The sequence below is a fragment of the Equus caballus genome, chromosome 23, assembly GCF_041296265.1.
Source record: "Equus caballus isolate H_3958 breed thoroughbred chromosome 23, TB-T2T, whole genome shotgun sequence".
Classification (NCBI taxonomy): Eukaryota; Metazoa; Chordata; class Mammalia; order Perissodactyla; family Equidae; genus Equus; species Equus caballus.
Window position 1 is genome coordinate 62,771,340 of NC_091706.1, and position 15,174 is coordinate 62,786,513.

The following is a 15,174-nucleotide window of genomic DNA, read 5'->3' on the forward strand; positions in this document are numbered from 1 at the left end:
TCTTTTCCATGGAAGAATGTGACCTGGCTGCCAAATCACTGCCCCACAGGTGTCCTTTGGAGGCCGGGCCATGGTGCCCGGGGAGGTGGGTGTGGGTGGAGGTCTGTGGGTGGGACCTCCCCAGGTGAGAGTGTCTGCTGCTGGTGACAGAGCAGCTGTGTGTGGGGAGGGTGGGGGAGTGGTCAAGGAGGTGAGAAGATCGGCAAGTGCTAGGTGCCACCAAGTCTCCCCACACCCCCAGGCTCCCCGCCTCTTGTTTCTTCCAGGAGGTGGGACTTCAGACGTTCCTAGGGGCCGATTTCTCCTTGGAACTGAAGTTCTTACCCGGTCAGGAAATGAGGTTGGTCTGGCTGAGCGGCTTGTGCCAGCCAAGCCTCATTTCCCTCTCTGGCGGAGTCCCCAGGCAGGACATGTGGCTGCTGCCTTCCTCTGGGCTCCTGGACCTGCATCCAGGCTGTGAGGCAGAGGAACCTGCAGGGCACGGTTGTCCCAGGGAGTGATGAACAGGAAGCTGGAGGACTGTGGCACTCCAAGGACAGCTGCGCTCGAGCAAGATGGGTGCCAGGTCACCAGCAAGGGGTTTGGAGAAGATGGCCAAGAAGAAGCCATACAGACAATGATCATTACTTCTGGCTCTCTCTGCCTTCCTACTTGCTCTGTGACTCTAGGCAAGTCGATTTCCCTCTCTGAGCCTGAGTTTACTCTTCTGTTTGATGACTTGCTCTCAGAATCCGGCCTTGGGCTCCCCATCATTCTGCCCTTCCCTCAAGCCTGAGGCCACTAGGGAGCCGTCCAGCAGTCACAGGGATAGGCAGAGACAGCCAGATGGCCCTGGGGGGCGCTACCAGGGGTTGCCCTTCCTGCTCCTGTTTCCCACCAGGTCCCACCAGTCCCACCGGTCCCACCGGTCCCACATTCGCAGCTCCATCCTAACAGGGCCAGTGGCCCCCGGAGCCCGGACAGCAGGGGCGACCTCTCCTGCCCCCTGGGTTCCTCTGGCCCACTTCTTCCAGATGCCAATTCAGTCCAACCAGCACGTACGAGGCTGCTGGTGCTGACCCCCGGGGCACTGAGGTGGGGGCGCCCAGGGCACCTACTGTCTCAAGTCTTTAGGTCACAACTAAGACCCTTTGGAACAGGGGGTTAAATGTCCTGGGGCTGACAAGAAACCTTATTTTGGATAATACTGTTTGAGTTACCCTATGAACACCTTGTATAAATGCCTCTGAGAACGCTCAGAATGATCCTGGCATTTGTTGAAAACAGCAGAGTGTGGCCAGAGAACTCTGTGGAAGGGTCTTTGAAGTGGTGCTGGCTACCACGTGGTGAGTACCTGTGACATATCACTTTTTTTAACTTAATGAATTTTTTAATTTAATTTTTTAATTTTTTTAAAATTTCATTTTATTGAGGCCATACTGGTTTATAACACTGTGAATTTCAGGTGACATCACATCTTTCAAGCCTCAAAAAGGCTCAATGTGTTATTATTCCCATGTGACAGGTAAGAAAATAAGGCCCAGATGGGAAATGGCTGACCCCAGGGGGGCGTGTGGAACACAGCCAGGCGAGATGCCACCTCCTCCCCCCCCCCCCCAGTGCCCCCAAGGCCACCCCCTGAGCGAGGCAGGCCCGGAGCCAGACCTCTGTTCTCCTCAGATCCTCCCCACAGGCAGCCCCGTCACTGCCCCCCGGCTCTGGAGGAGCCCGAACCCCCTAAATCAGAAGAGAAACCACGTGCAGTTACAAAGATAAGGTCATTTATTCACCTTCCAGTTATATCACTGGATTTTAAAGGCAAAAATACAGTTCTGTTTGGAACACTAAGGTCAGACATCCCCCCCCTTTACAATTGTAAATACATACATTTGAATAAATGGGAAATCAAAATAACACAGCACAACAGGTCTCTGGGACAGGAAAACAGCCATCCTGGCTGTGCCCGGCCCTGAGGTCAGCAGAGCCCCTGCCAGGCTGAGCCAGCACCAGGACATCCTTTACCCTCCTGTGCCACCTCTGCCCTCTACTCGTTCCCAAAAGCCTCTTTACAGGGGCACCAGCAACGGGACGGAGAGAAAGAGAGAAAGACACTGCACGTGACAACTTCATGGTGACAACTTCCAGGTAAAGGAAACGCTCCCTGAACCCTCAGCCCAGAACCGCCCAGGGAGGGGAGAGGACCTGGAGCATCTCACGAGCCCGGCAGGCGTCGAGGCCTCGCCCTGGGCCCAGGCGGCCCCTGAGAGCACCACAAGGTCAGCAAATGGCACACCAGTGAAGCAGGATTGCCCTTGGTTCTGAGAAGGAACCACATACTTAACTATTCCAATGGAACATGAAGGAAACGTGACAGGAAACCAAAAAAAAGTCAGAATTTTGTTTTAAGAATAAAGTAAGTAACAAAGAAGTTACCACCTAGGGTATTCGTCTGCTTTCTTTTAAGGCACTTTGGAAAAGTCAGGATCTGGGGACAGAAAGAGAGGCCGTCATTCTTTGTATTTCCTAGAACTCCCTCCCCGGGCGATCCTTCTTAGTTTTATTAACATCGCTATGAAGGAGTGGGGCGCTGACAGAGGGAATACTCTTTGCATAGCCCAGCTGCTACTGCAGTGGAAAATAATTTTTAACCAATACCAAGGCTTCTGGAAAAAGAATCAAGTTAGGATCTGAGATGCTCAGAGCGATAAAGGCACAGGTGACACTGGGGCTGGGCAGTAGCTCAGCTTCCACGCTGACACCTGCTTCCCAGGAGGGCAGTGGTGGGGTCCGGGCTGCCACCAGCTGAAAGGTCAGCCCTGGGATCAGACAGGTGAATCTTCCATCTTAGCCCAGGTTGAAGCCGGCAGGGGCGCCCAGGGCTAAGAACTGGTGCACCCATCTCACCCCAGGCAGTCCACACCTCGCCCCGCAGAGGTGGGTTTGGGGAAGGCACGCCTGGGCAGCCTCCCAGGAGTGGAAGCACCTGCTGCAAACCTGAGGGGGAATGGGAGGCCTCAGGCACCAGAGTGGTCCTCGGGGAGTGTAGGGGGTTCAGCTGAACTTCTTTCTAGATCTCTAATTAAAAGGCACATTCCTGCTGGAAAATGAATAATCTATTTGACCCTCAGTGCCATAGGCAAGTTTTAGGGAACAGGCAAGAGGCCAAGGAACTGAAATGGGGAGGGAGGAAGGGGAGAAGAGGGAGAGCAGGTCCTGCAAGGTGGGCCGGGCAGCGCGGCCAGCAGAGCCGAGCGGGGGCCAGGGCTCCAGGGGCCAGAACGAGGCTCTCTCCGCCTCCCCAGGCTGAGGGCCAGTAAACAACCTGAGTGCTATCACTTACAACCCCCCAGCCTAGGGCCCTGAAGGGAGGTCCCAGCGTCAGTCCGGGAGGCGGCGGTTCCCTCTGCCCTGCCCGCCTGGGGAGGGTTGGGAGGGGGAGAGCTCTGGCCAGCAGGCTGGGGCCCCAGTGTCCCCAGAGGTCCGACAGGGCAGGGTACTGCCGGCCTGACCAGAAGCCTTGCCCTCATCAAAGGGCCCAAAGGAGACTTTGCTCTTCACAAAACCTAACCTGCCAGCTACATTAGAGGCCCGTTAGTGGCCGTTACAGCATACAGTATTTTTTCCCCTAAAAAGTGTTCAGTCCCCTGCCCACATTTAAAACACCACAATAAAAATACATAGGAAATTCAAGTTTACATAGCATGCTCAGAACAATAAATTGCCATGACTTAAGACTAAATAGCTATGTAAATCTGGATCAACAGAAAATCAAGCTAGGTCATAATTAGAACCTGATTTGTTCTTTCTTTAAAATACTACAAACTGCTATTTTAAAAAAGTCTTTACATTCAGAAATCAGACAATTTGGAGAAAGGCCACTAAATGTGAGAACACCCGAGGCTTATGCTCTGATGGCTAAAGTTGCCCGGGAATTCCCACATTAGCTGGACCAAAGGTCTAAGGCTCAAGTTTTAAAATTCTTTTGCTGAGAAAAGACACACACACACACAGTGACTCAGTGATTGTAATAGCCGCATACCACTGAAAGAAGGTAGGGGAGGGGGTGAAATGAGAATGGTTGACATCGTGTGTTTTTCCGTTAAAATGTGACGACCAAAAAACATCACAACAATCCAATTCAGCAGCACTCTCCAATTTTTCATAAAGTAACAAGAATACCACAATTTAAAGCAAAATTCTTACCTATTTCACAACAGATTAGCAGTTTACCGCTGGGAAGGAGTCCCACAGTCACCAAATTTGGGGCTGTGTACAGCTCTGATTCTTTGGGGAGACACCGGGAACACACTGAGAACCCCCCAAAGGCTGATGTTTCCTACACTGACAAACACCTTGCAGAGCTAAGAAGTCACATGCCGAGCCAAGTTGGGGGCCAAATATGCCGCTAGTTCCGGTCATCTGGAAAGGCATCTGAATGATGAGCTGGGAAGCCCTATCACTCTGACTGGGAAGAATGAGAGCGACCAGCCCAGCAGACTGACAGAGACACGTAGTAGAGGTCCCCGGCCATTTTCAGGTCTCTTTTAGTGTACCACAATGCTAGCTCGGTGTGCCGATGTCCACTGTGACTTTGGTATACAACGGGTATCTCTGTACGTCCAATACGTTGTAGAAAAGTGTGTTCAAACCATCAAGGAACATTGTCTCCTTTGTGTGTGCGATTCGGTCAAACCTACAAGCCACAAAAAGGCAAAGGGTTGGTGTCAAAACAAAAATCTTAAGAAAAAACATTAAATGTCTGTACTTCATTGCCCACCCCCCTACCTTCTACTCTCCCCTGCCCCATGGACTGACCCCTTCCCCGCTCCCCGCTCAGGCCCGGAGATTGAGGTCTCCAGAGCCTGGTTCCTGCAGCCCACCCCCTCCTCAATGCGGAAGAGGGATGTGAACGAGAGCAGGACGCACCTCTGAGGATTGGGCTCGTTTTTCTTGTCTCTCGAATGTCGGATCATGCGGCACTTCCCGATCACAGCATTTGGGCGAGATAGAGACATGCCTTTAAAAACCAACCTGCAAGGAGTGAAGGGACAAGTCAGCATCACAGAGCTGCCACCAGCTTGGGTCCCAGAGCCCCAGCTGCCAGACTGTGCCCATCCACCATCCTGCCGATTGGTCTCCCTCGGCCCAGACCGCAGCCTGGAGTGGCCCTGGTTTCAACTCCAGCCCCCGTGTCCTTTTAGCAATGGTTCTGCAGTCTGTGTTGGTGACGATTCCGTGTCAGGCTCTCGGGGCATCTGCCCTCACAGAATGTACAGTGTGGAAGCTTAGAATGTAGGGTCATCAGTGCCAGGACGGAGGTGAGGAGGGGAAGCTGGGGTTGTGGGGCACAGAGGGGAAGCAACTAACTCCACTTGAGCAAGACCAGGCAGAGCCGAGCTGTGAAGATGAAGGGATGTCTGCCAGAGGATTTCAGGCAGCAGGACAGCACAGGCAAAGGTAGGGAGGCGAGAGTGCGCACAGCGCCCTCAGGGGACAACACAAGCTTCCGGGGATGATGAAGAGGGTCTGAGGTAGGAAGTGGCTAGAGATGAGGCTGGAAAGAAGGGCAAAGGCTACATCATGGGGGGCTTCTCAGAGCTTTTAGCATCCCACCCAGCAGTGCCGGTGTCTGAAAGGGATAAAATACGCAGTGTTTCCCAAAGGTTTTTGGCCAACGGGAAGTCTCTCTGACAAGCAGTGTAAAAATGGAGAGCAGGGAACAAGACCAGAGTCAGCCAGAGCAGGGTGGAAGATTCTGCATAGGTCTTGGGGGCAGGAAAAAGCCCAAAACTAAAGCCTTGACAGCAGGAATACAATAGTTACTTAAGAGGCAGGACTGGCTGGTCCTGGGCGACTTCAAAGTTTCTGGCCTCACTCCCCTGCAGCCCCAGTGCTGATCTGGTGGCTGGCATAGTGAGTAGGTACAGAGCAAGAGTTAAGCCCTTTATCTTTCCAGAAAGCCGCTCCCCAAACCACGCATCCTTCTAGTCCCTCCACCTTCAGGTATCTGTCTCAGTGCTCCCTCCCCACAATCTTTCCGACCATTCAGGTCTGTGATGTCACACCAGCCCCGGACACCATCACACGGGCCCAGTGTTTGCCAGCTGTGGTGCTGTGGAAGCAAGCGAGCATCTGTCGGGACCCCCTGTCCAGGGCTTCAGTGTCCCCCCATTGGACCTGCCTGGCACAGTGCTTTGCACGCAGCACATGCTCACTAAGCTCATGCTGGATAAGCAATCTGCATACTCATAGAACCCAAGTTTTATCACAGAAGCTAATTGTCCTAAAGCCATCTTCAGACCTATACCAGGGCACACCTAAGAATCCGGGGGAATGGGGGCCGTACCCCTCCCGAGGGTCAATCCTTGACGAATAACCAAGCACTGATCGGAAGACTGGAAGGGAAGGGAGACAGGGAAGAAGGAGATCAAAGTTGAGACCGTTACCTGTTAAAAATGTCGTCGTCTTCGCCTCCCCAGCCCCAGTAGTTATTAGGAAATCCATTGATGGTGAGAAACTGTTCTTTACTTAGAGCAGAGACACCTCCAAAATACTGAACATAAGGGAGGCTGGGGAAAGACACACACACAGGACCTGGGGTTAGCAGGTTGTGACTTTTCAAAACAAAGCTTGCTCAAAACATAAACACTTCTAAAAGTGATTTTTATTCTCTGGAACTTTTTTTTTTTAAAGACTTTTCCTCTTTTTTGTTTTAAAGATTGGCCCCTGAGCTAACATCTGTTGCCAATCTTCTTTTTTTTTCTTTTCCTTCTCCCCAAAGCCTCCCCGCCCCCAGTACATAGTTGTATATTTTAGTTGTGGGTCCTTCTAGTTGTGGCATGTGGGATGCCACCTCAGCGTGGCCTGATGAGGGGTGCCGTGTCCATGCCAGGATCTGAACTAGCGAAACCCTGGGCCGCAGAAGTGGAGCGAGTGAACTTAACCACTCGGCCACGGGGCCGGCCCTTCTCTGGAACTTTTTAATTGGAGATTTATGAAGGTTTTCTTTGTTTGGTTTTTATATCAGACTCAGATTATCTTAAAGAAGACACAGACATCAAAAAGTAGAATCTTCACCTCTCTAAGAACCCTGTGTTGCTTCTGCGGTTATCTAGAAAATCAGTCAGTGAGAAGAGCATACACCAGTCTTTCCGCACCGCCCCGGAATCTGCTTGTCCTGTGCCCTGCTCCTGCACACGAAGCCCTTCTCCGGGGGTCCTGGAAACCCAGATTGTTTAGAGTCTCCCTGTGCCCACCCTCCCCTCCCCCATCCCATCTACTAGCCTAGCTTTCATTCTTCCAGAGGTATATTGGCTTGAACACTGACCCCAACAGTCAAGACAGCATTTCTGAAAATTTGCTAAAATAAAATTTTCTTGGCAATATCTACCATATCCTGACTTAGCAAAATGTATGATGGTGAATCTATTTTGACTGATTTTCAAGCAGTAGGGCATCTGGGCTCTCTCATCCTTCCAAACCTTCTGTGTTTCGACATTTCAGTGGTTATGAATCGTGGACTCCCGAGGGATGCAGAGGAAGCATGATGAGAAATGTTAAGAATCAGGATGTGTCCAGAGGCCAGGCAAAGGCCTTCCTGTGGGTCCTCTAAAGGCTGTGGTTTTGTGATCATGCTGAGTACAGCTCCAAAAACCACACTCAGGCTCTTGCTGGAACCCAAAGAGAACAAAACCCGTCACACAAATTAGGGCAAACTCTAACTCAGACTTCGAGGGGGACGTCAGCCAAACCATACAGAACATAGGAAACAAAGATGCAATTATTATTTTCCAATACATTCAGGAATTCTGATGGCAGGTATCCCTAAGCAAAGATCCCTAGTGGCCTTACTTCAATGACCTAAAGGGAATCTAACGGTAATCAGGTGTCACCATTTAGGCACCAAGTCATCCACCCTTCGGCGTACCTCACACTACAATCTGCACTTGTGATGTGAGGGTTTGGACCAGAGGTGGCCAGGCCAGTAAGGTTTTTTCATAGTAAGGTTCTTAGAGAAATGGACTCTTAGCCATTCAAGGGCAACAACATGCCGAGTGGACAAGATCTGGTTTTGCCGTCTCTGCTGGTTTCTCTTACCTACCTGCCCCGTCCTCCAAGCCTAACTGGTTCTGGGTAAAACAGACATGGTGCTGTGGTAGAGAATTAGGTGGTCACCATCACACTCCAAGGCAGGAATGAAGAGAGGTCAGGGCATGAGCCTGTCCCCAAAGGGAAGAGACACAAACAGGGAGCAGGGGAAGTAGGTGGGTGCAGGCGCAGAGTGACGTGTACAGTCAAATTTCCCGTTTAAGACAGCAAGTTCAGGGCCCGAGTACAGCTGATCTTGGGGAAGGACTTCATAGCATCCCTGTATTCATCTCACAGCCCTCAGACTCCCAGCAACGGACGATAGAAAGAAATCATGAGAATAAAATGAGCCCGAAAGAAAGTAGTTGTATCTACAGCAAAGGACTGCTGGCTAGCCCCAGACCGCCACACTGTGGGACAGCCTACACCAGGGCGCCCAGGACACAGGGTACCTGGCACACAGTTTCCTGGTGCTTTGGGTGACTTAGAGCACCAAGGGAAAGGTCAGATTAGTCCACTGACAGGTGATTTAAAACAATTTTATGTTAATACAAATGGATAAACTATAGAACAAAACGCAAACATTATTTTTTTTTAAGATTAAAAAAATGGTCTACAAGGCCATTTTCCACCTAGGACAATATGCTTTGGATTATTCTGCTGTCCCTGGGGAGAGGCGTCAGCTAGCCTCCTCACTAGGGGCATTTTGGTGGAAAAGTTTAGGCCCTAATGTTCAAGCAGAAGCTTGTGCTCTGCTGACAAACAGAATCATGTTCCTTCTTAAAGTGCCAAGGAACTCTTGCCAAGGTATCCAAACCCAAGAATCTACTGGGGGAAAATGATTTCAATTTGCTTCCCAAACTGGATGGGGAAGGGGAGAGAAACGAAAGTGAGGAAATCCAGCATCTATTTGGAGCCTGAAGATGAGAGCCACCCCAAACCTAAAAGCTTCTCTTGCCTGGATGTGCAGAGGTATAGGCGTTTCTGGACTCCACTTTCTTCCTCAAATAATAACTGAATTTGGGCTTAAAAAGCACCCAGTTCTCAGAGGGGGCATTCTCCTTCAGAGCCTAAGGACGCACTCCCAGGCAGGAGGAATAGCGTTTCCCAGTCGTCATGTAAGAGACAAACATGTTTTCTGCACATCCTGGTGAACCTCTCTTACCTAAATCCAAACTTATCCATTGCTACAGAAATGTGCCGAGGCTGCGAAAAACACCTGTAGGCGTTATGGTCGTTCATGGGAATGAGGTCCACGTCGCTAAACACGAAGCAGTTGTAGTCGTAGTCCTTCAAGGCCTCTTGGAAGCCCACGTTGAGGAGCTTAGCACGATTGAACATGGCTTCTCCAGCCTGGCGCAGAAACAAAAGCAGCAATATCAGACGCCAGAAGGCCTTTGAGCAGAATACTCACAGGGACCGGTGACCTGTCCACTACATGTGGACATTAGTCCATTCTTGGGCCTCATTTTTCTGCCCTCACTTTAAAATTCAATGCCAAATGGTATGCCCTGAGTCAGCAATCCCACTTCTAGGAATTATCCTGTAGGACTTGCAAATGTGTGAATGGCACATGAACAACGTTGTTCATCATGCAGTGTTCATCACAGCTAAAGGATACAAACAACACCACAGCATCCCTATATAATGCAATAGAGCTCATATAATAGAATAGGGCTCTTTAAAAAAATAAGGAAGCTTTAAAAGGAAATGATCTTCAAGATAGTATTGTTAGGTAAAAAGGCATTTACACATATGTGCCATTTATTTACATACTATAAGTAGACTAATTTCGGGAAAGACACCCAAGAAACTGGTGCCTATAGCACTTTCCACTTCTACCCTCTTTGTATGATTGACCATGGTTTGATCATCACATTGTGTACCTTTCAGGTGTCTGCCACTAAACTAGACACCAGAGCAATGTGGTGGACCCGTCAACCTACGCCCTCACAGTGCTCCCAATGTCGGGTGAGAAGCAGAGTGACACACATCATGAGAGAAACAAGGTGTAAGAGAGAGAGGACTACACCTGCTTCAGGATGCCAACCACTCGGTCCCGAAGAACCAAGTTTGTTGGTGCAAAAGTGCTTCATATTTTATTCACTTATCTTGTTTATTTTCAGTCTCCTCACTAGAATCTAAGCTCAAGAAAGGCTGGAATTTTTTATGTTTTATTCACCAAGTACCAAGAACACTGCCTGGCATATAATAAGAGCTCAATAAATAACTGCTGGATGGATGGTGGGATGGATGGATGGATGAGTGGACTGATGGATACATTTCAACATACAACGGCAGACTGCAATTCTTTTGGGAAGCTCCATTCAAAGGAGCTCCTCAGGGTCACCACCATGGGTCTCTGCTCTTACCAACTCCCCTGGCCCCAGGTTAGTAAGGACAGTAACAGCACCCTTACACTTATCAGTTCACAAGCCCTTCCACACATGTGCGTTCATTCTAACCAGAATCCTCCCAACAATGTCATGAAGAAACTAAGGCCACATAAGTGACACAGCTGGGACTAGAGCACAACACTCTGGAATCCTCATTTAGTGTTCTTTCTCAGTACCTCTTGGGATCAACAAGATCAGGGCCCTCTACTTGGGGGAAAAAGTATCCCACAAGGCCCTGCAACCACTACACAAGCTCAAAAGTGGGATACCCCACATCCTCTCTCCAGGCCGCTGGGAGAAGACTTGGGTACTGGGCTCCACAAGGCTGCCTGTGTGAGTTCAGAGCACAGACAGCACCACAGCTGCCCAGCCTCGGGCGGGTGACTCAGGGAAACAAACCACTGAAGAAAGACAAGTACCAGGAAGTCAGAGAAGACAGCCAAGAGAAGAGTAACCAAATTAAGGAAACTCTTATGCAAGAGCTCCTTTCTTCAGTCCATGACAAAGCTTTCCATCCACGCAGGGTCAAAGGAGAAGGCCACACCCAGGGGCACACACTGTGTTCTTTAGCTGTTCCACCAGTTAAGAGGCACTTAGAATTCTGCCTTCAGCTAATTCTGTGAAAGTCGTGAGGCAAAAAGTAGTTCCAAGTTTAAAAACTGCATATGAAAACTATGAAGTTGCTGTAATTGTCATTATTACCACATATTCATTTGGGGGATATGAGATACCAGGCACAAGATAAGTGTTTTACACGTTTGGCTTGTCATTTAATCATCACAACAATCTTGTAACAACCTTCACCCCAACCCAGATTTGCTTCATTCCTCCCACACCTTCTTCCCTCCCTGTGATGGGGAGAGAAGCCTGCACCTGTAGATGGAAAGCACCTGCAGGTCCGTGAAGACCCTAAAAGAGCTAGCTCTCAGCATTTTCAAACACAATTCAGCCCACTGAACACTCTTGCAACAAGTGAAAGGGCAGTGTCCCAACAAAGCCTTTTCACACCTGTGTAGTGGATCCCTGCGGGCGGCTGCCCAATGCTCCCTTCTCTCGGTACACTCCCCAGTAACAGGGGCAAAGGGCTCTTGGTGGCCACGTCTGAACCACAGGACCTGGCCTGCTGGCCGCAACAGATGGAAGCAGATGCTTGACTGAGACCACACTAAGCATTCTTCTTCTCCCAGGAACTGGATATTTGGAACCATGAACAGGCACCTCTGGAGCCAAGCCCCAAGAACAAGAGCAGCCTGGGGGAGAAACCCAAGGAGCACACTCGTTCTCCCCTTTTCCCACGTGTGGTACAGCAGCTCCTTCAACTCAATAAGGCGCTCCAGTGTCTAGCCCACACTTACAAGTAGTCGGGCAGTTTTCCAAAGTAACCTGAACCATATATCACTCCTCCCATACTTCCTCCAAGCCCGGCCTCACCTGCATGACCCTGGGAGAGGGGGAGGGCAAGGCACACTTTCACAGGTGTTATTACCTACCAGTCCCCCAGGACACCAGAACGGTAGATAAGGAAAGTATGTGTCTTCCTCTCTCCCCTGGGATTACAGAACAGTCGCTTCTAGGCTTCTTTGGGTGAAATGGCATAATACCTTGGGTAACTTTCTTGATAAGAAAGACAGGCCCTGGCAAGTCCATCAGCTGCCACCACTAACAGGAGGTGCTCATTCCTGTGCAGGGGGCGGGAAGATACCCAGCCCTCATTCCTGCCCCTCCTCCTTGGGCACATTCATCCAGTGCATCTGCTATTTCATTCACTCACGTGGATATTTATCAAGCACCTACCATCCGGCCAAGCCACATACGCATTTGTGACAGACACGTGCATTTTTATCCCAGGAATGCCAGCTGCTTCACTTATTAGCTATGTGACTTTGGGCAAATCACACCTCTGGCCTCAGTTTCCTCATTTGGTCATGGGGATGACAACAGGCTGAGTTGTACTAAATGAGACAATGCATGAAAAGGCCTTAGCACACTGCCTGGCAACAAATGTCAGCTACCATAACTGTGACAAGAGCAGGTTTTCCCACCCATCTTGAAGGTCAGAGATCCAACTTGGAGACTTCTCCTTCCCTAGTGTTTGTGAGTGTCCTCCCCAAACAGCTTCAAGATTCCTCCCAAATCCTGCTTCTCTGATGGTGGGGGAGTTTCTAAAAAGGATTAAGTTTTAAGTGAGTTAGCCTGTGGCTCACATGATTAGAGTCTCAATAGCAGCAGAGGAGAGAGAGACCTTAGACATGTGTGAAATGCTTGGGGAGTCCCCCTCGGTGAAGAGGAGCTGTGCAATGGGAGCCAGTGAAAGGCCAAGTTTTTCAAGTGCTGGCTCCATCTTATGTTGGTAGATGACAGTCAGACTTCTCCCTTCCTTCTAGAGCATTTGGCTCCTCTTGCGGGAAAGGACAGGAAGAAAGAAGGCAGGCCAAAAACGACGTGATATTCCCATAGGTGGACAAGGCAGCTATCCCACTGACCAAAGCTCACAGAAAAGCCTGTAAACCCTTTATGATTGTGCATACAATTCTGAGAGTGGGTGCGTCAGTCAGTCAAGCAGAGCCAACGATGGCCAGTCCAGAAAGGACAGGAGCCTGGGCTTGGTCAGGCATGCTGGCCTGGGGTCAAATGAGGAGACCTGAGGTGGGAGGCATAGCACAGACATGAAGGCAAAGCTCCCTAGAGGAGAGAAAAGAAGAAAGAAGCTGCCCCCAGATACTTCCCACAGCAAACTCGGTGCCCTTCTGGCAGATCTGGGTGGCAGAGACAAATGTCTTAAGCATCAGGTGGCTCTCCAGGGCTCTCAAAAACTCTGGAGCCCTCATTTATACAAAAGATAAGAGAGCAGGTAGCATGTCTACCGAAAATGGAACCCTCATACCCTGCTGCTGGGAATGTAAACTGGTGCTGCCATCTTGGAAAACAGTCTGGCAGTTCCTCAGATGGATAAACAAGAGTTACCACATGACCTGGCAATCCCACTCCTGGGTGTCCACCCAAGAGAAATGAAAGCATCTGTCCACACAAAAACTTACACAGTGTCCACAGCAGAATTACTCATACTGGCTAAAAAGTGGAAATAACCCAAAGGTCCATGAACTGATGAATGGATAAAGAAAATGTGGTACGTCCATACAATGGAATGTTATTCATCAGTAAAAGGGAATGAAGCACTGATATACACTATAATGTGGATGAACCCCGAAAATATCATGCTGAGTGAAAGAAGCCAGTCACAAAGGAACACATATCGTATGATTCCATTCATATGACATGTCCAGAATAGGCAAATCTATAGAGACAGAAAGTAGATTAGTAGTTGCCTAGAGCTGGGGGAATGGAGGGTTTGGTAGCTAAGAAGTGCAGGGTTTCTGTTTTGGTGTAACGAAAATGTTCTAAAATTGTGATGATAGATGCACAACTCTGAATACGCAAAAAGCTACTGAATTATACACGTTAAATAGGTGAATTGCATGGTACGTGATTATATCTCAATAAAGCATTTACCAAAAATAAGAAAGAAGGGAATAAAAAAGCCAGCCCAAGAGACAGGAGAGGATCAGAGGGCCCTGTTTCTCTCTCTCTCTTTCATTCATTCGTATCATTGAGTGTCCACTTCATGCTGGGCGGTAGGGTTACAGAAAAGACACAGGCCCTGCTTCTAAGGAGTTTTAATTTAAGCAGGCAATTGCATTGAGAACATTCAAGGACCTGCAAGAAACACAGAATGGGGAAGCCAGAGCCAGACATAAAGGTGGGTGTTGACTGAGTCATGGTGGGAGAGCAAGGCTGGAACTTCCGCTAAAATAGTCAGGCTATGTCTTTGATTTAGGCCATAGGGAGCTCTGGAAGGTTTTTGTCTGTTTTTTGCTAAGGAAGATTCACCCTGAGCTAACATCTGTGCCAATCTTCTTCCTTTTTGTATGTGGGTTGCCACCACAGCATGGCCACCGACGAGTGTAGGCCTGCGCCTGGGAACCAAACCTGGGCTGCTGAAGCGGAGCGCACCAAACTTAACCACTAGACCATGGGGCCAGCCCCTGTGGAAGGTTTTAAATAAGGATTATGTTTTTCATGTCAAGGAGGGATTTGTGCCCTGCCCCCCAGCTGAAGGCAGGCAACCCAGTTGGGAAGCTGTAGCATGGTTCACATGAGAGACATCAGAGACTGGGCAGCCACGGTGGGCAAGTAGAGGAGATCTCCCCACAGGGCTCAGGCAGGGGCTCCACCTCCCGTTTCCTGCCTCACCTGCTCCCCGGACACGCACTGCACTCACAAGCAACCTCCGTGGGGCTTTCAGGAAGCCAGAGTCTGGTCTAATCCCCAGGCAAATCCTGAGTGTGGTTAAGGCAAGAGCAGCCTTCTCCTGACGGCAACAGAGGACAGGTGACCATCTACAGAAAGCCATGGCCCCCCCTGCCTAAGTTTTAGCAATCTCTAGAAGATCTGTCAGAACACCTGCCTTCCCTGGAGGTCAGGACCACATATGAACACCAGCAGACATGTGCCCCAACCATGATGGCTTAGGGAAGGACCAGCCCTGGCCCTCCTCCATCAAAAGACACAGCAACAATGGGGCTGGAAACATCAACCCCAAGTCAAGACTCGAAGAATCAGAATTTCTATGTGCTGGAAGAGACAACATTGCTCCTGCACACACGCTCTGGCCCATCACAAAGCCACCACCCACCCATGCCTGCAGTTACCC

The 15,174-nt window shown here is 49.8% G+C and overlaps 1 protein-coding gene across 1 annotated transcript in view; it reads right to left on the reverse strand.

The window, feature by feature from the left end:
* Positions 1–1,743: 1,743 nt before the first annotated feature.
* The window catches only part of B4GALT1 (beta-1,4-galactosyltransferase 1), a 47,980-nt gene continuing 34,549 nt past the window's right edge, over positions 1,744–15,174 (reverse strand). The window contains exons 3-6 of the mRNA XM_023627468.2: positions 9,233–9,420; positions 6,426–6,548; positions 4,906–5,010; positions 1,744–4,672 (exon numbers count right to left, since the gene is read on the reverse strand). Of these exons, the coding sequence (XP_023483236.2) occupies positions 4,540–4,672; positions 4,906–5,010; positions 6,426–6,548; positions 9,233–9,420 (549 nt within the window). The 3' untranslated portion in view covers positions 1,744–4,539. The remainder of the gene's footprint in view (positions 4,673–4,905; positions 5,011–6,425; positions 6,549–9,232; positions 9,421–15,174) is intronic.